We start from the raw sequence: 27940 nt of genomic DNA, 5'->3' as shown, positions 1-27940 counted from the left end.
CGAACTGTAGCCGGGTAAAAACAAAGAAAAATTTCCTTTTTTTTTAAACAATATTGTAATTACAACAAATTCATTACAAAAACAAGAACAAAAAAATCAAGGAAAAATTATTTTAATAAATTTGTTTTTGTATATTTATTTTGAATTAGTTGCGAAATTCATTATCTATTAAGGTTTTATCGGTTAAATATTTTAAAGATAAAAGCAAATAAAAACCTTTTATTTATATTAATAGAACGGAAAGCCAATAATGTGAAATACGAAATAAAAAGTGTGTGTGTCTTTTCTTTTGAAGTTTGGATAAATTTAGTTTCATTTCCATTTTTTTTTTTGACACCGAAAACTCTTAATATAAATTCCAATAATTCTTAATATTTCGTGTGCATAAATTTAATATTTTAGCATAGAATTAATTTTATTAGGGTGCCAGTGGCATAAAGTTTTTCTTTCTAGAATTTTTTATGAATTTCTTTTGATGAAAATGATGACATCACCGTTATTGATATTTTCGAGTAGCTTTAGCTATTACACCGTAATAGTTTTGACCATATTCAATCACGTTCATTATGAAAATGCAATTGTTAGCGCTGATATATCAAGCAGTTTGGTAAGCAAGAATAAATTAAAAAACTTTACTATTTTTTAAGGACCAATGTGTAAAAATTGATATTTTGTGTGATGTTTTCCTTTTTTTTGTATATAAAAAATTCAATATTTTTAGTTAGATTTTAAGTTTTCATTTGTTGCTTCTTTAAATTTTTAAGTATAATTTATGTTTATGTTTGTATGTATGTACATTTAATAATAATGTATATAATATATGTATATTTGTAGTTTGTATTAAAATATTATTAAGGTATATTTAGTTACAAGAGCTTTTATATAAAAACGAACTTTATGTAAAATTTTTACATAAATGTTTTATTTTTTAGCTATGCATTTAGGTTATTAGGTATAATATTTATATATACATACATAGAAAGTTGTATCACATGTTTTTGACATTGGAAAAATGACTTTAATTTTTGTAAACAAATCAGATTTTGTTGCTTTTTTCTTTTATACAATACCAACGAATGTATAAAATGTTTGTGTGCTGGTTAGTATAAATGGTTTTTGTTGGCGGTTTTAAATTGAATTTTAAATTTTTTAAATTTTAATCACTTATTTATGTGGATAGTAACAAAAAATTTTTTTTAATTTGTTTTTTTCCAATTGATAATTAGAAATAGTTTAAATATTTTCGGTCAGGATATTCCAATTGATACATATTTTGGAGGTTATTATACTGAGCGGTATAATTACAAGTAGGTACACATGTACTTATGGAACTGGAATATTGCGGTTTCCATTTTTCCTCTGTTCTACGTTTTGTGTAGAAAAAATAGTTTAATCTATTGTATTATTATTCTGTTATTTTTTGGTGATCATGATCAACTATTAAATATGTCTCAAAAACATAGATTTTCAGGATGGCAAGGAAAATTTCTCACTTTAATATAAATAAAGATATCGTAATGAAATAAAATGCAAAATATTATTTCAAATAGTTTTCTTAATAGATCCAACTAAATTATTATTTTATTTAAACTATTTTACTTGAAGTTTTAATTATTTTGATTTAATTACAAATTTGCGAAACCAAAAGAAATGACAATTTATACTGTAAGATGAGATACGATTGAAAATAATATTTTTAGTGTTCCACACTAAGGCATTCCAAATTATTTTATGTGATATTAGTTTAGATCCACTAGCAACATTTATTTAAAAAAATTACAGTACGCTTATTATTGAAAGCACAATTGCAGTTTTGAATGCACAAATACCATATAAAAAAAAAATAGGTACCTACAATATTTCCATAGTCTTTTGAACAAATTAATACAAAAGTTTGAAATTTCTATTAAAGCTAAAAATCTGCACAAAAATTTATAGGTAACATGCATATGGTTCCAGGATAATAACGCAAGTAGGAAAAAGTTTTACTTTAAGTCTGCTTAAAATAGTTCTATTGGGAGCGTTCGATATTCTGTGTTATTTTGTATTTCACCTATGTGAGCACATCAGTAAATTTTATACTTACCTAAAGTACAAATTTGTGAAGAAGCACTTTAAGGGTTTTAAGAAAAGGTTAAAGTTGCGCGAGAATTTTTTAGTTTTCTTCTTTAGATTCGGTTTTTTGTGTTAATACCATTATGTCTATGTTACAGTTTACTGGTACATTTACGAATTCTATCTCTATATTTTAAAAACCAAAATAATTAGGTAAATATGTACGTACCTATGTAATTATGTAAATAATATTTTACTTAAGTAGGTAAGTACTTGAGTGTAAGTACATACGAGTATGTATAGCAATTTTCAAAAATGATCATTATTGATTGACAAATTCTTGTAACCGAATTGCACAAATTTTTTTAAAATTTTAAAATTACTTTACTTTAGTTTCCTAATTATTTATAACAAGTCATTTATAAGTGTAGCGCCAAATTGAAAATTTAAAATATCTTAGCATTTTTCTTTTGTAGCTTAAATATTTTTATTCTTATTTACTTACATATGGATGGTTTATGTTGAAAGTGACCTCAGTCCAATTCATTTAGATTTAAAGTAATCAAAAATTCAGTTAATTGATTATTATTGCTTTATAGAATATTTATTTTCTTATCTGACAACATAAGTTCCAAGTTTAATTCCAAGTCCCTAACATTACCATTGTTTTGAAAAAAAAAATTTTATAAATTGCAAAGTCTTGAGTCAATTTTGGAATAAACCATCGAATATTTAATATCAAAATATTTTAAATAAATTGTTGAGCAGTCAATAATTTAAATTAGATTTAAAAATTTTTTGTATTTTGAGTAGGTATACCTAGATTATTTTTTTATTATATGTATTATTTAAATTTAATTTTTTTTTATTAACTTACAAAATTTGCTTAAGCTTTCTGCACCAAATTTTTTTTCGTTTTAAAATTTTTACTTAAATTTACAATGTGGAGATTGCTTAATTTGTTAAGTAAAAATAGTTTGTAAATAACGCTTTAAATAAACATATGTATGTATGTATATGTATGTAAAATTTTTTTGTAAGATTGTATTTATTTTCATATTTTCTTTTATTTAAAATGCTTTGAATAAAATTTTTTGTTACTTAATATATTTTGTGTTTATTTTATTTTGGTTATTAAGTATTTTATAATGACAGTTTTCAGCTTGGCAATAAGTAAAGATATTTCTTTAGCAACTTGAGCTTGCGACAGACGTGCCTATATTACATAATATGTGGGTAAAATTTACAATATATTTTTGCAATGCATTTCGTGTTAATTGCAGTAGCGTAAAGTTGTTTTCAATACGAGTTTTTTTTATGTAAAAGTAAACCGGTAGTTTTTATTTGTTTAAAACATGCTTACACAAACTTAATACTTACATATGTAGCTTTATAGTTTCCGAAATTTTCAAAAACACAATATTTATGTTTGTATATATGTGTCATTTATTATACGAAAGCCTATACAAATTCATTTAAAAGTCAATTTTATCAGATGCATTACAAATTAAGAACTGCGGTAGTCGAAGTTTTTTTTAGAAATTTTTGTAATACTTAGTTCTTGCATTTTGGATGGCGGACTTATTTTATAATGTTGTAAAACAAAAGATATCAATTCAAATTTATATAATTAGTTTCACATAATGTTTTCAAAGTCTAATTCTAGAAAAAGTGAGTGCATACCTGCTAATTATATCCTCTTAAAAGTAAATTTTGTGTGTTTTTTCATATACAAAATAAATACACTTACTTAATTAATTGCCTTAACTTTCAAGTTCACTGTTGAAACCATTTGGTTTTATTCTATGTATTCATGAAATATATTAATTCGTATTGTGTACTTTCTTCATTGTAATGAAAAAAAAATAATTTCAATTTAATAATTAAAATTTGTAGACGGTATTGATGCATATATACATACATATATAATAATTACATGGATACTTACATATGAATAAGGCTGAAAAATGTTATACCTACATACAATTCATGAATTTAATATGGTCTATATGAGTATATTTATTATGTGTGTATTTAATATTATTATTTAATTATAGCTAGTTAGATTTATTTAATGATGTGCGATGAGTGTCCTACATAAAGTAAGTATTATATTATAGTAACGCTAATAATATGTGTATATGTATTGTGCTTAATTAGAATTTCAATAGCAATTAAAGTAAGATCAATTGAAATGCACAAAAATAATGATTGGCTTTTGCTATACACAAGTAAATTCACCAGCACTGGCAATTTCATGGAATGGTAAGTCATGAATGCAAGGAATATAAATGCTAATATAATTTGAGGGTGTTAAGATCAATAAATATATTTACTCCAACATAATGTTTAGTAAAGAATCTGTTTGCTTTATTTTGTTCATCTACCCTTTCATTGTTAATAAAACTTTTAGACGTTGTAAGATAGAAAACTGCTATTTTGTACACAAACCAATTTTTCGTGCACCTTTTCATAAATTATAATTTTTTTTGTGGAAATAATTAAAACATTAATGTTCAGAAACGCGTGTTTAAATAAACCTCTACTGTTACTGATTTCTTTGAAACTGTAACTTTAAAATTATTCCTATAAAACCTATAAAGAATAGCCATGGGCTTTAAAATTAGGTATTACCAAGTTAGCATTAATTTTTACAAGGAAAATCTTTAAAACGTATAATTTTCAGCAATAAGTACTAAATTTGATGGCCTATACTTAAAAGAAGAAGGTAAAAATGAAGAATGTATACGTGAAAATTCAACGAAAATAGCCTTACTCTTCTATGATTTCAATGCGATTTTTAACCGTCATCAGAACGATAATTATCTCAGAACAAAAATTAAAGGCAAATTTTATTTAAATTGTGATAGATTTATGTATGATGATTCTGTCTAACAGAATAATTACTATTTTTGATATTAAAATAAATTAAAAGAAGTGTTCTAATTTTTAATTCTTCTCGGCATCTATTCTGTATGACAAAGATATCTTTATTAAATAAGTAATGATTCCCAATTTAGTGCAAAGTCAAATTTTTCTTATTAAATTGAAATTTTTTTCTTATAATATTGTTTTAGCATATGTGTTTGTCTTTGTTGTGCTAGTAGTAGTACCGGCATTTGTCTTATAAAAAATTGATGTCATGACGGCAAAAAGAACTTTAAAGATAGTTTTTAAAAAAATATTATAAAAAGAATTTGCATTTAAAAAAAAAATTAAAGCCATCGTCGACATTATTTTATTGAATTGAAGATATTCTGTATCAAATAAAAAACGTTTCCTTATACATACGTATGTACGTAATAATTTTTTGTATATGAGCATACAGCTCCTATAAGTATATTACCATCTATATGTATTATGCACATCCATGAGCACATTTATACTTATAAATTCGTTTATCTAATGAAATATGATTTAAGTAACGCAGTTATAAGAAAATTCTTAGAAATTCATTTGAACTTGGTGGCAGCACAAATAAAAAATGCAAATTTGTTTATTTATTTTTATGAATATTTTAACAAAAAAAAAAAAAAGCAAAAATAAACATCTAAGTGTTAAAAATATTTAGAAACTGTTGGTTTTATATTAGAGTCTTGTTATTATTTTTTTATTATTTTAATTTGATCATTGAAGTTAGAAATTTTAAATGATATTAAATATTGAACGCTCATACTGTAGCAATATAGTGTGGGTTGTTATCAAATTGTATGTACATAGCTTTACGGGTTATACAATTGTATACATACAATGAAATGACCCTTTAAGGAATAACTGTAAAGAATCTCGATAATATAAGAAATATGGTATGGAAGAAAAAGTATTTTTAGTTTTTTTTTATCAAGAATATTATAAAAAAATTTTTTAAAATCCCACATGAAATGTGGACGTTATATTAGACGAATTATGTATGGAATATTGTCGTATTAGGGCGCTATACCGTATATAGAATTAATGCTCTTTTGATATATGTATGTGGATACATATGCATTTAGACACATACATGTGTATATTTATATAGGGTTTATAGTATTATTATGAATAGCACCCATACAGGTTTCGAAACTGTTTGTTTTTATTTAATTAATTTTGCATTTATAAACACAATATTTCATTAGAATTGTTATGTGGGCGAAAACTTTGATGATTTTAACCTGTATCCAATATGTCGGTAATTTACTAGTAAAATAAATTCTAGATAGAACCAAAACAGGTTCTTAGAAAAGCCTTTTTAATTGAAGTACCTATAATGATTTTATAAATTAAATTCTTTCTTGAAACTTTTAAAGAACGACATTATTGGGGCATTGCTATATAAAATCTATTGGGATTCTTTGCGCATTTTCTAACCAAGAATATTAATTTATTATATTGTATATTATATATTTTGTGTAAGTATACGTACCTATAATTCAAATGATAGCAAATATGTATGTAGAAAATGCGATTATTTTTTATTTGGAAGTAGATATGCCAATGCTATTTTAGATATTGTAAGTATTTTATGTAAGTATAGTGTTGTTCTTTTATGTTTACATAAATGTTGAATAAGTACAAACTGTAAAATTGCTTTTTTTATAATAAAGTCTCTATTAGACCGAAAATAATTTCTAACTTTCTCTAAACTTATTTTACAGGTCTTTGATTCTAATTCATGTTTGTTAACGGAGCCTTATTATAATTATACATTTAACCTTTCATTGAGTACAGATTTAGGACGTCATATTATTGGTAATTCACCTAACGAACAAATTGATTTTAATTTTTGTTCAAGCTTCGATCGAAAATGTGGAGATAAACAAAATGTACATGCTTGCTTAGAGAAGAATGGTAAAAAATATGTTTTAGGTAAGTTTTATAAACCTTACAAGATGCCGCAATATAAATAAATATTTTTAAATAGCATGTACATACATTTGTATACATATATAAATATGATAATAAATTTTTGAATTCTTTTTTAGGAACAAGTCAAAAAATTACTTACAATAATGGACGAATTACATTTATATATGATGGTGGTGAGCCTTGTGAAAATGGAAAAAATTATCAACTATCTATTGATTTACAATGTGATTATACAATTGATTCTCAATTATTTGGTTTTCAAAATACCAATGATTCCTGTTTTTATTATCTTAAATGGGAAGATAGTCGTGCCTGTTTACCAGTTCCAGAAAAAATACATGGAGAATGTAAAATAACTGATAAAGATTTTACTTTTGATTTTTCGCCATTGGGTGAATTTAATTATAGGTAAAAAGAATTTTTTATTTTATTATAAATTTTAAAATGTTGAAGCCTAAAAAAATGTTGAAATTAATTTTACATAAATTTTTTAGAGTTTCAGATAGAGATAATTCTGAATTTATTATAAATCCATGCCAACCAGTTTTATATGATTTTAATGCAACATGTCCATCTGGTAGCAGTATTTGTTATTATGCAGGTAAAGAGGAATTAAGTAAAAGATTTACTAGTTATGGTACAGCAAATCCAAATCCTGTAATGGAAGACAATAATCCTGTGATAATATACAATTCAGATAAACAATGTAATGATACGCATAGCATGAGATCGAAAATTTATTTCCATTGTGATTGGGTAAGATAAAATTTATTTTTAAATCTTAACCTTTTCCTATGAAGTTTGTGTGAATTTACAAATATTTTTTATTATTTATTCTTCTTTTTTAATTACATACAAAATCTAGAAGAATGAATATGGAAATCCAAAATATAATCATTTTTCGGAATGTACGTATCATTTTGTTTGGTTAACATCATTTGCATGTAGAAGGGGCGAAAAAGAAGATGATATACCGTGTGTTTTACGAGATCCTTCAACCGCATTTTTGTATGTTCCCATTAATTTTTATAAAATGAAAACAATTTTTAATTTTCTCTAATTTTTATTTTAGATATAATATGACAGATTTGGCAAATAAATATTATGAAAGCGATTTTAATGGAAAGAAGTATTCATTTGCTATTTGTGAATCGAATGACGAAAAGAATGGTTCGTTTAACAGCTTATTAAATTATCATATTCAGCATTGTTTACTTTCACAATAATTTTTATTCCTTGAAAATAATTATTAATTAACAAATTTATGTTCTTCGATTTCTTGTTTATTCGAATTGTATTAAGACTGTGTTAGGCACTCAAGATTTTCCTAACTTCAATTTTCTTAAGATATAAAATCTACTTTCTGATTCTCCCAATTTGAGAAGTGTACAATTCCATAACTTTAACATTTCAATACTACTAACTTATATAAAATTTACGAAATCAATCTTGTTTTCGATTTAGAAAAATTGTAAAAAGAAATGTTTTGTCTATTTGTATTAATTTTTCTATGTGTTGTAAGGTACATTAATTTTTAGCTCAAAATTGAAATCAAATCAAATATAATTTAATTTAATTTGAAGAATTTACTTTGTTTATAATATTGAAACTGTTCTTTACTTAAATACTTCATTTCTCGAGATATATTTCTATGTATTTACTTTATTCTTTACTATATTTCATTTACCTCCCTGTTTTCAGGTGCTTATTTGTTGAATGATGGTAAAAAAGACAGTCGGGGTCGAATATCTTCAATTTTATTACGTCATAAAACTGGTGTACCATATTTGAGTTATGATTCAGATGTACGATGCTCAGATTCGATGAAATGGAAAACAGAAATATATTTTGTGTGTCCTGAAAATGTATCAAATGAAAATAAAATCGAAATTTTAAATGATACTAATTGTAATTTACAAATAAATTTTGAAACAAAATTGGCTTGTCAATACGAAGTTTCATGTAATATTCCTCAATATAATATTGATTTGACTTCATTAATTAATACTACAGGATACTATATTGCAAAAATTAATGATTCTTTTAAGGATACTATAAAATCAAAAGAGGTAAAAATTGAAATCCTTTTTTTTTTATAAACATCCAATTAAAAATGTAAAATTTTCAGTTCTTAATTAATGTTTGCCGGCCTGTTAAAAATATAAAATCTGAGAAATGTTATGATGGATCTGGTGCATGTGTGGTATCTTTAGATAGCAATAATAAAATAATTGATGAATTGGTAAGTATGTAAATATTTTATAAAAAAAAAGAAAACAGTTGGTTTAAATTGCAATTTTTATCAAGTCTTCCTTTTTAATGTTTAATTAATTTTAAGATTACAAAAGCATGTCTATATATTGATTAATATATTTTTTTTTAGCGAAAAAGAAATTAATTTATAGAAATTCATTAGTAATTGTGATCATTAAATTTTTGGACAACTTTTAAATAATTTTTAATGGAAAATTTTATTCAAAAGAGTACACACATTTTGCTAAATCTGAAATTATTGAATGAGAATGGAATTTTCTATTTAAGTAGGAAAATAAGTTTAAGTTACTTTCTGTCTTTGATAATTCAATGATTTTTAATGGAAATCAGATTAATTTTTCCTAATAAAGCATTTTTTTTAAATAATTTAGCTTCTTATAGCAGTTTGATATTGCATTTGATTCGTTTTCGTTTTGATTATTTTGTTATGAAAATTCTGTAAAATCACTAGGATTTTAAGAATACAAAATTTAATGTTTAATCTTTATTAAAATCTAAATTTATGCGATTGAAAACTAATAAAAACGTTCAATGGATTCATTTTTTAATTTGTGAATTATTTTGAATGTAACCATTAGGAAATTTCAAAAAATCATCTTTGTTTTTAAAAAGTTTTGATAAGTTTTGAATCGCAGTGTATTACATCCAATTAACATTAATGTAATAAATACTAAAATGTTGTAAGACTACAAGTTAAGAACATCTGTAATAATGCTGACTCAGAAAAATTAGACTTGAAATTATTCTTACTGCTAAAAGAAAATTTTAAAATTAATAATTAATCCTGTTAAAATTTTTTCCATTTGCCAAAACTTCTAAAAATTTGGGGAAATATTATTAAAACAGTAACGTTAATATTTAGTGCCTATGAGTGTGTATAAGTATTAAAAAAGGATATAATTTTTTATTAAGAATTTTTTGTTTCAGTGTGATAGGGGGTGACGGCAAAGTCATTTCATTTTAAATTATTCCTAATGGTGTAATAAAGTTTTATATGATTTTCAATTTATTTCATTTCTATAAAAAGACAGACAAATAAATTCCTCTCACCTTGATCAATCAATTTTATCAAAATTGAGTTCTTTTTATTTTTTTTTTTAAACATTTTTTTTTTATTAAAATATCTTAAAGTTGTTTTATTTGTGTGTCGTTGTGTAAATTCAAAGGTCGGTAGGCAGATGATGGTATAGCAGAAGATTTTTTCTCATTCCAAAAAATAAAACAAAATTCTTTTTATTTTTATTGTATGTGGCACTTTTTAGGATCCTTACTATGTAAGGATAAAATTCGCGATGTCATAATAGATTTTTGTATTCATACTGGTACTTACATATATATTTTACAAGAAAATGTCTTTAAAACGTTTTCACTTTATGAACCTTTAAAAGGCATTGAGCGGTTTTCCTTTATGTGAATGTTTTTAAGGTAAATAGGGTGGTAAAATAAAATAGGGGGAAAAAAATGCTTTTATTTTTTGTTTTTGTGTTAAAAAAGTATTTTTTTGTCTTAAATTTAAATGTCTAATATATTTTTTGAGGCTTTAAATGCAAAGAAATATTATTATGCGTATGGTACTTATTTAGCTTCGTTTATTTCGTTTAGATACAAGTAAGGTATTTAAATAAAAATGTACGTTTAATGTACATACATACATATATAAAAATTTAGCATCCTTATCAACTGTAGAGTGAAAATTTTCTTTTTTTAATTTTGAATAAAGTTAAAACTTTGTTATAGATGTAAAATAATATCAATTTATTTGAGAAATTTTGGCAGGATTGCCAATTTGTGATGTAGATACTATATGAAATTAGTTGCTTTATTAATCGTCTATAGCTACTCTAATCGAAATGTTTTATTTCTAATGACTTAGAAACTTTAGATTAAATGTTCTTATTTTCCTTATAATTCTTTGCAGTTTTGAATTTTTGTCAACTTTTAGGTTTTTACATCTGCTTGTGTTAAATGATTACTTTTTGAATAAAATACTTTTTATTGAACTCATTTGCCGGTTCTCTGCTTTTCAAAACTCTTTCTCGTTACTGATTCTCTTTGCTAGTTTTTCTTTTTCAACGTATTGCTATTTAGGATTGTTATTCATAGCGTTCCCAAATTTGTATGTAACTGGCAATGATATTAGATGTCTTATTAAAAAAATTAAACAAAAAAGAAAAAGAACATTTCTTGAAATAAAAACTTGGGTCGCATCAGTACACAATTACTTTTATAAAATGTTTTAAGTAGATTTGTCAAAAATATATTTTTGGGTTTACATAACAATCATAAACTCTTTCTTGAAAATTTAATAACATCTATAAAATGTTTAGATTATGTATACGAATGTGACGACGCGTATTTTATAAAAATTCAACTGCTACCAAAAATTTGCTGAAATTCTTTTGTAGCAACTAGCAATATAACAATATTACATTTAACAGGTTAGTTTGGAGCTAAAAACTACTCAGAATTAGCCCGATGGTATGAGAATAAATGTGCATAAAGACTCTTCCAAAAAATTTCTTTGTCCGACTTTGAAAAGTCTAGTTTGTAATCTTATTCGTTCTCAAATAGAATGCCATCAAAATAATTTTTTCCTCTAAACGAAATTTCTTTTCTTTAATTTTTTGTTTTTGCAAGATTACAAAAAAAAATTTTTAAAAATCCGAAATTTAAATTATTTTTTATTTTTAAATTGGACGATATTTTTATTAGATGTTTTTCGTTTAAGATTGTAAAACCAAGTGCAAAAAATTTAAAATTTAAAGTGTTCAATAAATTGGGTATTCAGTAAACCTTAGACTCTAGATACAATTTGGCAATGAAATATTTTTTTTTGTAAATTATGCAAAAGGATAACGTAAATATTATGATTTTGTTCTGAATACAATTATGAAAATGAATTTTTTTTATAATATTAAAATTTTTTCTTCTATCTTGTTTAATTTTTTTAAGGCACTTTTATAATAGAGTAATGAGGGGTAGTGAAATTTAAGTTAGGTTATAAGCAGTAGGAAAAAATTATAATTTGATTTAAAATTTATAGTCTAAATTTTTCTTCGTTTTTCGTAAGGATTTAACAATTTTATTTTACTTTTTTCTTTTATGGAGAACATTCATTTCTTAGGATAATTTTCGTAGAGAGAATTTATCTATAGATTCTTAAATATTCAAATAAATTGTTACTACGTATTTTCTTTTTCTTTGTTTATTGTTAATTTTATTAAGAAAAAAAAAAAATTTACGGAAATTATTTGTATGTTTACATACGTTAAAAATGTAGAAAATATAACAATTTTTTTTATGCTTTGTAATTTTTTAGGCATTAAAAATAATTTAAAATTAAATGCTTCCGTAAATGTTTTTGTTAATACTTTATCTACAGGGTCTTCAATATACGTTCAGTAAGATTATTGCTTATGTTAATAAGTGCAGATGCTTCAAGCAAGAGTGTAGGTGTTAATCGTTATTTAAAATTAATAACGAATTTGTTTCTCTTAAGAAATCTTGATATTCTTTTTATATAATTAGAAACATTCTTGCAGATCTGCAGGGTTAACAAAAGCTAAATTTTCATGAAGGCTGTAACTATAATCATTTTTTCTTTATTTAAGATTTGTGCATATTAAGTTTTAAGTTTGGTCCATATTTTCTATTCACATTTAATAAATTGTTAAAATATAATCTAAGTCTGCAAAATTATGTATAGTGTTGTATTAAATTGGGCATATTCGCTTACAATTTATGTCGTAAATAAAATAAAATAATATTGCGTACTCTTAAAATTTTAACATTAGCAAAATTTAGGATTAATATTGGAATTGAACATAAACCTTATTATGGATGAATTCAAAAATACAATCAATTTGGAAAATAGATAAAATTGAATTTTAAATCAATAAATCGAAGTAACGAATTATATATATTTTGCTAATAAAATCAAAATCAATATGAGGGGGAAATTGCGACCTTTTTGATAATTTTTTTGTGATTTTTTTTGAAAGATAATTGTTTTGTTTTGTTATCTTTCGGAAATAAATAAAAAAATGGTTCCTTCGTAATTCAAAATGATGAAATTATTAAAAAAAAATTTGAATAAAATAAATTTTAAATTTATTTAAAAAAAAATAATTTTAGTTACTCGAACAGCTTACCTCCCGTGAATTTAATTTTGGTATGAGTTCGTCAAAATTCAAGTCTTAGTTTTGATTCGGAATAATTATGAAAATCATAGTTTCTAACTACAAAATAAAAAGTTATTTTAGGTTTTGATATCAAAGACACTGTGTAAATGTATAGATTGCGTAAAAAACTTCGCATGCAAACGCACTCAACGCGCTCAACTTAACTCGTAGCTCATAAAAATTTACGAGTGAATTCTTCGAGTCCATATGAATTTTATGGTCATTGCAAAATAAATACAATCAGCCTTCAATTTTACAATCAACACTCGTAGAATCCTTCGAATTATACAGATTTAGCTATAACGCAATCAAATCATGATTTAGGTGCAATCAAATAAATTACTCTATTACGAATATTTTGAGCAAAATTTTAGTAATTCCAAATTGATAATAATGACATAGAGAAACGAACGAAATTTATGACAGCGTTGAATATTTCATATGAGCCCATTACTAATGAATTCAATACTAATCTTTAATTCTAACATAAATTTCAAAAATATCCGATTATATATGTAACACAGATTTAAAATTTCAATATTTTATATTTAAATTTATATTTTGAATTTAAAATCGATTTGTACAAAAAAAATTATGTATATATGTCAAATACACTTCTTCACCGTAACAAAACTTGTTCAAAATATTTGCCTCCACTTATATGTGAATTTATGCATGTACATACATAGTATATAATATTTCACATCAATAGAGTAAACCTTTCGGTTATAAATAACTACAAGTTTGGAAATTTTTTCTTTGTCAAGTACCATTGTATTATATGTATATATATATGTATATATACACCATGTACACGTTTATACTTCTTTTTTAAAGTATGCATAATTACCAAAAAAATTTTCCTATTAGGCTAATAAAATTTATTTTGATATCCTTATAAATTTAGATCCTGTTGGAGAATCCTTCACATAAATATAAATCCTTTGGTATAAAAAATTTATTTTCAATATATTAAGTATGTAAAAAGTGTAAGTTTTTGTCATTTCCAAAAGTCATTAAAGTGCTTATCTAAATTATTTCAAACTTGGCTATTGTATAGACCCATGGGAGATGTTCTCTTCTCTCTTCATTCTCTTACTCTTAAACTCTATTCCTAAAATATAATATTTTTGTTTTTTTTTTCGTATTTCTATTTTTACTATAGATGTTCTCGAATAGTTTTATTTTATTTTTTCTTTCGTAATTTTATTAAAGCTTCTGACAAATAAAGCTGTAAAAATCATAAATTTTCAGAAGTGCTGATTCCTTAATCGCCTGCCAAATCCTGAGGATTTTTTTTTCTTTGTTTTTCACATACATATTTTATATTCTATAAAAATATATGTATGAATGTACATACATTTTAATGTTTTAAATATTGTATGTGTATTTTTTAAATACTATGTAAGGATAATATAAAATTCTACCTATTTACATTATTTTTTTTTATATACATACATGCATATTACATTTTTTCCCTTAAATATAGCAATACGCAAATAACACATTAGTAGATTAGAGCACATATCATAGTTTGGTAATGTAAAAGTTTTTCGAAAAATAAAAAAGAAAATAATTTGTAATAAAAATCGGAATACTCAAATTTATATAACATGAATTTTGATTAGGATTGCCAGATAAACGAATTATAATACCCTATAAAATAATAAATATTAATTTGTTTAATGAATGTCAATAAAATGTCAAATGATAATTTACATTTTGTAGTTGTTGTTGCATTCAAGCTAATCTTGCAAACTTAAAATTTAGTATGCACAATTTTCACAAAGTTTACGAGGGTTTTACATTTACGAAGTCTCATTTGACAGCTAGTTGTGAGGTGGTAGCCAGTGTTCGTTAAAGGTGTATTCGTAAGAATTGAATTTACGAAAATGGGGATTGTTTGATGAACTTGACAAACTTGTTAACTTCATTTTTTATTGTTCATTGCACACGCAAATTCTCTTTTCAGTTTATGAAATTTGATTTTCATTTGTACTTTCATGACAATTTCAATTAACTGGTAATCCTATTAATTATTCATGATTATACATACATACATACATAAAAATTTGTATAAGAAAGGACATTTTTCTTGTTACAATTAGAATGTCACTTTTTTTTTGTTTATGTATACTTTATTTGTAGAACACACTATATAATATAATCATGCCCACCTTCTCTACATGAAAAAGAAGGATTAATGTAGAAGAAACAAAACTAGAAAAAATTAAAAAAAAAAAACAGGCTAAAAACAAAAAAAAATTAGGAGAGAGAAAGAAACAAATGCAGGAAAATTAATATTACAGAGAAGTACCAAGGATATTTTGAAAAAGAATAAAGATTAATCGAAATCCTTACTGCTCTTGATATTTTATGCGAATGTATGTAGGAATACGAGATTAGGACCTTTTCTGTTTTTTTTTCCTCTCTTTTAGTTTTAATTTTTTTTGATTGTACAAATATACAAATGTATGAATGTATGTAGATGCCAATAAGGATTGAAAATAAAATAACTAAAGTTATCAGGATTTTTGTAGAAAACACAGTAAATGTGTGTGTATGTACAAGTGTGTACAAGTACCGAAAAAAGAAGGCTGTTATTTAAATGTTATCTTTATTGGAGGGTAGAAAAATTTTTTGAGACAATTCTTGCGTGTTGGATATTGAAAATATGCAAATGTGTAAATGTGTGTATATGTGTATAATGTGTTTATTTAATGAATAAAAAATGAAGAAAATAAAATCTACAAAAAAAATTTATTTTAGACGATGTTTAAGTATAGTAAATTTTTATTTTTCTTTTTACTTCTGTTTATTTTGTTTTTCACTCTTATGTTATACTGAATTTGGTTAAAATAAGGATGCTTATACTCTTTAAAAGGATAAAGGTCGAATTTGAATGAATTTTGTTTTTTACATCTTATGTTATTGAAAACTTTACCTATATGAACAACTTGTATGTACACTTATGATTTTGCCATGTAAATTTTTATTTTTTATTATATAGAACCTCTTTGATCCTATGGTGATATGGTGATTTTATATGCTAGTGATCCGATTTTGTATTTTATTGCCCAATTGTTCCTCTGGGGTTTTTTTTTTTGGATAATTCACGTTGCGATCAATTTGCTTTGAAATATTTTTTCTTCTTTTTTTTTAGTCAAATATCTTCAAAAATTTTTCCTTTCCAAATATTTGTTTATGTCCTATGTGTTATTAAATTATGAAGATCTCAGAATTTTCATATTTTGAATAAATATTTTAAAAAAGGGAGGAATTGTGTAAACATAAAATGAGAAAGGAGAAAATATTGGAATTTTTTTAAAATTTTATTTATTTATGACACATGTATAACGTGATTTCTATATTATTATAATTCAGAAATTGAGGTATTGAAGAGGTATATAGTATATGTTATATGTATTTGGAGAGCAGAATTGTATATGCACATATACATATGTAAAATTTTCTTAAGAACGTTCCTAATTTTTTTGATTTAATTTTTCAAAGTTTTCAATTTATAAACTATTTACAAAAATGATAGAAGCAAGTAGATGTTAACTTCCTAAGAAGCAGGTGTTTCAATAAATTTCGTAAAGCGCATTTTTGAAGCTGTATGCTGATAAAGATAAAATTTTTTTCTGTAATTATGCATATCACTGGATGCCAAGCCAAATTACAAGAGAAATTTCAAGATTTTGTTATATATATTTGCACAACAAGTCATGGAGTCTTATGGGTATGTAAAGTCATCAGTTACGAGAAAAATCTTGACATTTAACAAATTTGTAATTTGTACTAAATAATGGGACTATACATTTATTACATGGCACCATGAGAGTGAATGAATGTTGAAATATTACAAAAAATTTTTTTTATATAAATTAAATGTCTTCTACATGCGAACCATTAAAAGTTTCTGCATACATATCTGCTGCAACTTAATTTAAAATAAAGCTTAGGTGTTTTGTATTGTAATCACCATACAGTTTATTTTTATATATTTATGTCCAGGAAACACAACGATTTTAATCGAAGAATAGTTGCAAATGTAAGCATTAAGTTGAAAATTGCATATCAGCAGGAGTACAAGCAATTGTTTAATTATTTTTTACAAAACTAAGTTACGAAATTTTTTTTTCTATACTGAGTTACTTAAGCCAGAAAGTTTTAATTATTTTTGTTGCTTGTTGCTACAAATAGGTCAAATTCATATCTAGCCTATATAAAACTTTTATAATTTCAATGTAAGAGCAGAAAAATTGTGTTTATTTTTGATTAAAATTTACACATACTAGTGAAGAGTAGTGTTATTAGTTATGGACCAAATTAACGTTTAAAGTTATTCATTAAAAAATTAATATTATTTTTCCAAAATAAATCGAGAATAAAGCATAACTTTTAATTTAATCTTTATTTAAGTACTATGTGGAATTATCTAGGATTTGTCATTACCACGTTGAACACAAATTTTTTCATTAAAATCAAATATAAATTATTTAGTTTAGAGCAAGTTATTTTATTTGTCAACATGGAAGAAAATTTGTGAATTAACAACAAATTAATGGTACTATTAATTTTTTTTCCCATATTTACCAATATTTTTTTACCTAGTTTAATGGTTTAATTAAAAAAAAAACAATAAATTACTTCATAACTTGCAAACATTGAAGCGATTTATGTAATATTTATGTAACACTGAAAATCTATGTAAATATTTTTGACTGCAAATTAAGTATAAATATCAAGAAAAAGTTTGAAATTTAAAATGAAGGTACATTTGTTAATAATTGAAGTTTCATTACTTAAATTTTAAATCAATTAAATTCTATTAAATTTGTACATTTATAATTTTCATAAATATTTGTATGTACATAATGCATATATCGCACATTTGCGAGAAAAATGACATAAGTCAAAATGCAGAGTCACAAACTTGCTTTTATTACTATTATATTTTAATATATAAGTAAGATTTCCTGTAACAAAATAATACAGAAAATTTGTTCATATACTTGTAGACTAGTTCTATACCAACATTTTTTAAGCCTTCGATAGTAATTTGCACTGGGCTATATACCTGAATACTTGAAATTCCGGAAGTCGAAGTTATGTTTTTGAGTTGTGACATATTCTTCCCAATGTGCAATATATATGGTATACCATTAATATGTTTATAGTTATACTAATGTCATAATTTTAATATCAAAAAGCTATTAAAAAAGTAATAAAATATATAGTAGGGGCAATAAATCATGGAAAGGCAGTTAATTTGATTTAATGCGGAAGCTGTTAATAAAAAAATGCAATATTGAACTTATAAATTGAAAATTTATCTACATACTTACATATATATGTAAGTACGAGTACATAGTTAATATTTTTTTAAGTAAAAAAATTAAAAGCAAAATTTATATTGCAATTTTTATTGGAATTTTTGCCTCGTTTTGAAATCCGAGTAAAATTTCGCTGCAAATGCTTTGAAAAATTGGTCTTTTTTTATATTCCATGCAATTTTGAAAATTTTCGGAATTTATCGAAATATTAAATATTCGGTTATTTTCGGAATCAAATGTTTATATTTTAAATAAATTTTGATAAAACTAAATCTATAGTAATAAATGATACAACAAAAACTTTATTTAAAGTTATGATTGGTAAAACATCTATATTGAAAGATTTAGTTCAATTACATATGTGGATGTTATAATAGATGATAATTTTGCATTTGACAAGCATGAATATTGCGTTAACAACAAAATAGCCCATAAAATGGGACACTTATGTAAAATAAAGAGTCTGTTGACTGTAAATAGTGCTGCACTAATTTATAATAAAATAATTTTGCCTTATTTAGACTTTTGCGCATCTATGTGTGAAAAAATCTTAAATGCAACAGAAGAACGAGTATTCATCTAAATTTTGTTTGGAAAGCAACCTAATACAGTTGAAGGTCATGCGATATTCTTCGATTGCCATCATTTAGAGGAAATAATACCCAGAATAATAACAGAGGTGTTCAGCCGTGAAATAATCTACCATTAGAAATGAGAAACAAAACAAGCTTAAATAATTTTAAAAATTGTGTTTTAAATCTTTATCTTTAATATTCCTTAAATTATCCTTAATAATTGAAGATATAAATTAACATAAATGAACTTATTAATTTGAGAGCATTGAATTAGAAATGAATTTTATGAAGTTTGTACCACGAATCGTAAACAGTATTCATATTAATAATTATTAAATTTACTAATTAATTTAATTTTTTATTAATAATTATTTAATAATTTTTAATAATTACATTCAATTATTAAAAAAAAATAATATAATAAATTATTTTTTGTTTTTTTTTTCAGAGTCTTGGTCATCCATCGGTTTTAACTAAAACTAGTGAATCAGAAGTTGTTTTAAAATATTATAATGGTAGCCCTTGCACAGATAATCCAAGTATAAATTTTTCATCATCAATTAAATTTTATTGTGATCATAAAATGGGAAAGGTAAGTTTATAAAAAGCATATTATGTGGGGGCTTTCGATAATTTAGACATGCATTTTTACACATACATACAAGTTTACAGATTTGTAACTTCCTCCGAAAATTATTCAATATCCAATAAATTTTTCTTATGCATTTCTTCTAATTCATAAAAATTCCTTTAGAACTTTAAGGAATAACCTTAATTTTCGAACATGCTATTTTAGCAGATTTTGTTTGGATTTATCGATTCAATTAAAACTGAATTATCAAAAATTTTCTATATTTAGTCACAATACGTGGACATACATACAATTATTTAATATTTTTGTATGTGTTAGTCTATTCTAATTTGTAATATTTATTGAAGAATTATTTTTAAAGAATCAACTTAGTATATAAATAATAATTCTAAATCGCAAGATCGTTTTTTCTTACGAGTTGTTCTTCTCAGTCGTAATTCAATGTATTTTATATTGTTTTACATTCCAATTTAATATGGATATGCATGTATATATATATGTATATGTATTTGTGTATGTGGTATAAATATTTATTTTATTTGATATATACAAGTAGTATGCATTTATATAAAATATGTTTTCAAAAGCATTGTATGTTTATTATTATTGCTTATACAATTACAGGGTTTACCGATACTTCAATCAATAATCGACAAATGTCATTATGAATTCAATTGGGCTACAAATGTAATTTGTCCACAACATTCAGTTAAATTTAATGTTGACACATGTGAAATAATTAATGATGTCATTGATGTTAAATTTGATTTAAAGGATGCAAAATTTGCTGGTGGTAATGGAAAAATAACGGTAAATATATGTGTATACTTTATCATTTAAAAAATTTAATACAAATTAAATTGTATGAAATTTACTTGTATATGTTATACATATGATGTGCTGTTTACTTACATATATGCATAATATGCACTCATACATGAGAAGAGTACTTGTTTTTTTTTTGTCAAAGAATTCAATTAAAATTAAAAACCCGGAAATTAGTTTTATTTCAATTTAAGGTTTAGTTTGATTATTTGTGAAAAAAAAAAATTAATTTTATTTTGCGAATTAAATTAATTATTTATGTCTATGTAATTTGATTTTTCAATATTAAATATCCAAAAAATTTAATTTAAAAATATAATTTTTGTTATGTCAATTTAACTAGAGCAGTACTCAAGTAGCTTTGTAATATTAACTTTGCGGTATATTGGGCTCATTTATTTGCAAAGAAAGCTTGGTTCCTTTTTTTCAACAGGCTGCAGGTATATTTGCACCCCCTTCCCCGTTAAGAACAAAGAATGAAAACCGACGTTTTTTGCTGTCATTCTGAATGAGAATTCAACGAAACTACATGATCAAATTCTCATTTGTTAATGTGGAAACAGGATCGGTTTAAATAAATAATTTGTTATTAATATTTGATCAATTAATTTTATTCTAATTTATTTGATATCCAAGTTTAACATAAATAAAAATTTGGTTAGATTTGGTTTCTGTCACTTACATTATTAACACTGTAAAACGTGAAAATGAAAAATTTCACAAATATTTGGCCGAAGGCTTTAAATAAAAAAATTAATTACCTATAATGGATAATTTATTTACATATTGTCGATAGTGAAATGCAAAGCTCTAATAAGTAATAAATTTTTCAAAATCCTTTTTTTTTTACATCAATACAAATTTCAAATTGTCTTCTTTGTGTGCTGTAGATTTCAGTGCCGTACGTTCATTGACTTGCTAGATCGCGGTAAGGTTTATATAGGTTATTGAAATAGAAAACAAATGGGCAAACTTTAAGAATGCCCGCCTGTAAAATTTTAAATTTGCCACTTAGCATATCTCTGCACTTCACCATCGTTATATATAGATATGTACTTGAACACACACACGTGTACGCAGTTATATAATTTTTCATGTGCTTATATAAATATTTGTTTTAAATTAAGTTAATTACTTTATGTAATTGAATTCTTTAACAATATTTTTATAATTTGAATTTTATAAATGTAATTTTGTTTTTTTTTTCTTTTAATTTAAATAAAATTTAATTATATATTTTAATTTTTAATTATTTGTTTTAATACAATATTATTACTCTTTTATTATTTTTCTTATTTTTTGGCAAATTTTAAAAGGCAAAAAGTAATGGCATTGATGAAATAATTGATCTATGCAATTATAAGAATACAAAAGCAAATGTTGATTATTCTCACTCTATGGTAACATTGTTTTTCAAATTGAATAAAAAATGTGCTGGACAAGGTAAGAATTATTTTTGTATATTTTAATTACTTTTTTTACTGAAAAATTTGCGATTTGTTTCAAATTAAAGAATTTTATGTAAAAAAACTTATACTTTATAATTAAACTTAATTCCAGTCTGTTCATCAAATATCTGCGCTTTAAACTGCACTCGATTTTATTAAGAAACTTGTTTCTCTATGAAAAATTTTATTTTCCTCTTAAAATTTTTCATAATCCTATACAAAAACTGATTATTGGTAATTTGGCGTATAGCAAAAGCAGAAGTTTAGAATTTCAGTTTATGTTATCGGAATTCCCTGAAAATTTAGTTTCGGTAGCAATCAGAAGTCTAGGTTTAAATTACAAGGAATTCCATCAATGAGTGGATATCGACGGTTTCAAATAGAACTATTCTAAGTAGACTTACAATAATAGTTTTCCCTCCTTCAATTAATGCTCTATCACCATGCGCATATACCTATAAATTTTTGTACACCTAACTCTTCTTTACATTTGAAAACATTGCTTTTTATCATATGGTGTTTTTATACATGCAATTAATTTTAAAATAAATTTTAAATCGACAAAATGTAAAATCAGCTTCTAGTTCGATTTCCGAGCCCTGATATTTCCAAAAAACTTACAATTTTATTGCTTTAGCAACCCGAATTTTGAATATTAAATTTCAAGGAAATTGATTAATTTTATTTTAAAATCGTAAACAAACATTTCATAACTTCTTTAAATGTTTGCTTAGCAACTACTGCTACACATTATGCATTCATTAGCATAGAATTCTACTAGAAATAAAGTTTTTGACAGACAAATTATTAACACGGTCTTTCATAAATTACAAAAAAATTTCCACTATTCTCACTTGTAAGCACGCTATATACGAACAAGTGTTTGCATTTATTGTACTTTCACAAAATCTTTTAATCCCATTTATTTTTGAAAAAATCATTGAATTGAATAATCCATGAACTGGAGTTCTCATTAAACATTTTTCAAATTGGAACTTGAAGCATTTAGGTGCGTATTTAACAAACTTTTCAAATCTAAATGCATTTGGTGTGTTTAATTAATTTTTAATTAAAAGAATTTCGAACTATGCATATTTAACCATTCTGATCCCAATTCAATACCAATATCATTCCTGCTATTCAAGAACCTGATTATGAACTAGCGATATTTATTTAATATTGCATTTTGTTCTATTATTTTAGTTTGACTTCTATAAATCCATTTAAAATGCTACATGCAGATTTTTTTTTGTATTCGAAAATTACCATGATTTTCATTTGAATTAAATATTTATTGAACTTTAATTGAATGTTTTAAATTTTGCATTTTTTTTCCAATATTCATTTTTATTTAAACAGTTATTAACTTTTTAATTTTGGATGTTCAATTTTTAATCGACAAATTGAATTATAAATGAAATTTGAAGTTTTAATTAGAATAGACATTTAATTTTTTCTTTTTGTTATAAAAAGGTACTAAAAAATAAAAAAAAATTGCGTTTTATTTGAAAAAGTTTTTAGTTTTTTACTATTTAGTGTTATAGAAAGTTTTTTAGTGTTCGTTTATAACTCACATTTAAATTTGTGATTCTTTTATGTTTTTGATTGAAAAATAGAGTGTTTTCAGGGTTTAATTCAAATCATGAAACTCCAAATACATTTGTCGTTAATAATTAAAAAATTCATAAATTTTATATTTGGTAGAATTTGTAACGAAAAGTACAAAGTCTAGATTTAGTTTAAAGAGAGGGAACTTCCATAATTTCGGAATTCTATTGTTATGTATTGTATTGAGTAAATTTCGGCTATGAAAATTACCTAACAAGCTTTCAACAAAATTGTTCCTTAACATAAAGCTAAAAATTACCTAATTCGACTCAACCAGTTTTCCTATATGATCAAAAACGTACATATTTCTACAATAACAATTGTAAACTTTAAGCATTCTTCTTCATATTTAAAAGCATTTATTTAAATTTCCTCGAATTTTGAATGTTAAATTCTAAATAATATGAAACATTTCATTTATATATAAAATTATTAAGATAATTCCCCTATAGAGGGAATAACATACAGGCTAGAGACTCTCTTCATTTACAGGGTAATTTTGCCCTGTTCTGGGGAGCGCTTAGAATCTCCAGGACGGCTACTTTCGCTAAACGATTTGAGCTAGACACAAAGTGACACAATTTAAAATGCAAAACGCAAATGTACGTTCTCGTAAGAAATAAAATTGAAAAACATAAATAAGGGCCACTTTAATTATTCTAAAATCTTTAATCATTCTTAAATGTAATAACACTTGCTTTTTTTCCGGAATATCGAAATTATTGGATATATTTCGCAGAGTTTTTTCTTTTAATAGCATAACTGCGATTAGATTCCTCTTTTTTATCGCTGAAATATAATGCCACACTCTCCATTACTTTTATAAATATTTAAGTATATAAGAAATATATTTCATCTATTCTAATAAAATTTCTTAAATTTTTTGAAATAAAACTTCCACTAATTTTGTTAAGTTTATTATTTTCATCTGTACAGAGAAGAATTGTGTGAATCAAAAGTTTTTTTGAAAATAGTATTTGTGCGGTAGCACCTCCATTTCTTACATGGTACCAATCTATTTACGCATCGGAATTAAATGCGTACAAATTTTTACTTGGTAGGCCCCACAGTTGTATCTTAAATGCTTTGCGTAATATTTACGTTTTATTGTTTCTATTTCATTTATTATTGTTTATCATTTGAACCTTTAGTATGCTTTACGAGATCTTACGCCAGAGGGTCGTTACAACCTCTATATCAATATTTATATAAAGAAGAGAATAACCTTTAGGTAGGCAAGCAAATGTGTTATTAGATATTGCAGCTCTAAAATAATTTCGAAACCAATTACATGAACTTTTTTCTATAACATATTTTCTTTTAAATTGCATTTAAAAAAAATTTTCCCTATTTTTTTTTTGATTTTTATTAATAAAACGGGATAAAAAAACCCAAACAACAAAACTGGCATGGCCTGTCTGTACTCCGTTTTTTAGTTAAATTTTCTCTTGTGTTTTTTGTTACTCTTATATAATCAAACGTTTTTGTATAACATTTCAATTGGCGTATCTGAAAAGAAACAAAAAAAAACAAAATTCAAAAAGCCATTAGCTTCTGTATCAAAATCCCTGGGTCTAAATTTAATAAAACTAGGAGTTTTTTTTCCTGATTTTCATTTGCTTGTGTTGTTAACTATTAATATAAAGGGTTAGATTTTTTTTATTTAATTTTTCCTATTTTTTTTCAGAATTACCAAACAATTTGCGAACTGAATAAATAAAAAAAAGAGAAATATATTAAAAAAGAAACAAAGTAATGAAAAATCAATTTATAGTCCTTATAACAATTGCACTCACAAGAGATTTTCAATATGCGTTGCTTTTATTTATGCACCCAACATTTTTTGATATGAGTTTTCCATATAGAAAATGCATAAAAGTGTTCTGGACTTTAAAATTATTATTTTGCTTTCATTGAAATTCTGGATGAAGTCAGGGTAGCACTCAAAAAAAGCTATGGTGCCTCTGAAAATTTTGAAAAGGATTCGTTTCTTGCTTTTCAAACGATCGGCCAATCTTTCTAATTGTTGTACTTTTTTTTATAGACCTCGGAAATTAAATTGCGCTGCGGAATTTTCAGAGTTATAATTTTGTTAAGCATTTAATTTGTATCAATAACTGAAATTGGCAAAAAACTGGGTTATCGGGTTTTGGCAAATTTCCGCATAATTCTTCTCGGGTGCTACTTTATGCCATTTGTTTCGTTTAACCTTTTTAATCCGAAACCCTTTTGCCATTTGTTTATAAAGTAAGTTTATTGAAAAAAATTCACGTCAACGGGATATCTTTTTTTTTCATCTACAGCAAATAAGTGAGTTTTATACGAGTAAATTGAGAAACTCAAAAGACTGGACGCGATTCTACATTTGAATTCGGAAATTCTTTTATACGTTGAATTACATATTAATTCTCCTCTACTTGTTTATGTCGTCTTTAACAAAGTGCACTTATTCCTCTCTTCCATCTCTGTCTATTTCATTTTCATATATAAAATTATTTATTTTTAATTGATTCAAGAGAAGAAGAAAAGCAGTTTGGTGAAAGTAAATTTCATTTTGTTCCAGACTGGATTTTTTTATTCCACTTCAGTGATCCGATATGCACATATTGATATACTTAGAATTTTAATATTTACCATACGATTTTGATATATCAAATTGCCTATTAGAATCCCAATATTTGTATACATACATTACTGCACATATATATATATGAACATTTATGTGAATTCTTTGAAATACAAATACACGAATTGAACAAAATGGAATCGACTATCTAAATCATGCATCATTGTAATTACCGTTCTATAATAAGTGATGTATTTTAAAGCAATATATACGAAGGACATAAAAATCCGCTTAGATGTGGAATTGTTGTGTAGTTCTAGTTATAGTTTTCATTGAATTCATACATTACCAGTAAAATGGTGTGATTTAAATTTTTTCTGGAATTATTTGTATTGATGTTATTATGACCGACCATATATTGAACTTAAAATGTTTGAGTGAAATTGTGTACGGTATACGAAGCAAAACATAAGACTCTTAAAGATTTTTAAAATCACATTAAATTTTACGGGCATAATTTAAAAATTGTCTGATTAATGCAGTTTAAATGGTAAACTTCAACAATTGTGCAGGTGAATTGAGAGAGCTGAGCTAAACTTTGAGAGAAATATTAGACTTTCATACGAAAGACAAGAGAAATATTTTTAATCTTTGTTGAATTTTCGATTTTTTGAATTTCATATTGTCCGAATTTCCAAATTTGAATTTTTCAGGAGGCTAAGTTTTGGCATCTCATTTTTAATAATAATATCGAAACAAATTGCAAAGAAGTAAGCTCGCTACGGTGTACAGTACTTGACTTGTCAACACCAATTAATATTGTCATTATGCTGTGGTAAAAATGGATTTATTTATTCAGAGGAACCATGGTAACTTAGTAATCACTGAGCTATAAAGATGATAACAAACTTCTCTTGAGCTTAATGAGAGAGTTCTAGTATATGCACCTTAAATTTCATAAATTGTATTCCACATTTTTCTAACAATGTTTTCAAAATTTTTGAAATGCTTTTAATAAATGACTGCTGTTTCTGATTGTTTTTTTTTTCAAATATTCCAATTGAACTGCACATTCTGTCACTTGCTACAAGGATTTATCAATGTTCAAACGTATGTAGATATGCGTACAAAAGTAAAGGATTTCGTAAATGGAAAAAAAAATTTATAATTGATGAATTTAGTATCATTAATTTCCTATTGATATTTGCTTTCTAGATGATTTCTGTGTCATGTGCTATTTGGAAATTTATTGACAAAATTTTTTTTTAAGTTTACTTTTAACTTATGTAACTTAAGTTTTACATGGAATTATATTTAGGTTAAAAGATTCTGGACTAAAAGATTTTAAAATTTAAATAAATAGAGCTGTGCTAGAAAATTTTATAATTTTAAATTTATTCAATATAAAATTTAGATGAAAATTTTCATTTGATTTTTCAGAATTGTCATTAATTCTACATGTTTACATAATGTGTTGATTTATTTTTAATTTCAGATTCTAATCAAATGTTAATCCAATTGAATCTAATATGTGCACCAAGTGAAAATCGGACAACATTACCGGTGGTAAGTTTTTTAATTTTTTGGCTTTTAATTTAAAATTTATTTGACAATTAAATCTGATGAAAT

The 27940-nt window shown here is 24.5% G+C and overlaps 1 protein-coding gene across 1 annotated transcript; it reads left to right on the top strand.

The window, feature by feature from the left end:
- Positions 1 to 36: 36 nt before the first annotated feature.
- On the top strand, positions 37 to 27940 carry LOC129614361 (cation-independent mannose-6-phosphate receptor-like). The gene is made up of 12 exons (XM_055528935.1): positions 37 to 607; positions 6693 to 6903; positions 7020 to 7311; positions 7398 to 7659; positions 7769 to 7911; positions 7976 to 8073; positions 8605 to 8972; positions 9032 to 9145; positions 19721 to 19864; positions 20489 to 20674; positions 22006 to 22132; positions 27807 to 27940. The coding sequence occupies exons 1-12, from the start codon at positions 476 to 478 to the stop codon at positions 27908 to 27910; spliced, it is 2181 nt and encodes a 726-aa protein (XP_055384910.1). The 5' UTR covers positions 37 to 475; the 3' UTR covers positions 27911 to 27940.

The sequence above is a fragment of the Condylostylus longicornis genome, unplaced genomic scaffold, assembly GCF_029603195.1.
Source record: "Condylostylus longicornis isolate FDR11 unplaced genomic scaffold, ASM2960319v2 ptg000107l, whole genome shotgun sequence".
NCBI lineage: Eukaryota > Metazoa > Arthropoda > Insecta > Diptera > Dolichopodidae > Condylostylus > Condylostylus longicornis.
This window is presented reverse-complemented; position numbering and strand designations above follow the sequence as displayed.

Coding starts and splice junctions, on each gene's coding strand:
- LOC129614361 (XM_055528935.1), top strand. CDS start 476: ATGAAAATGATGACATCACCGTTATTGATATTTTCGAGTAGCTTTAGC. Junction 608..6,692: donor CTGATATATCAAGCAGTTTG/GTAAGCAAGAAT, acceptor CTTATTTTACAG/GTCTTTGATTCTAATTCATG. Junction 20,675..22,005: donor GTGGTAATGGAAAAATAACG/GTAAATATATGT, acceptor AAATTTTAAAAG/GCAAAAAGTAATGGCATTGA.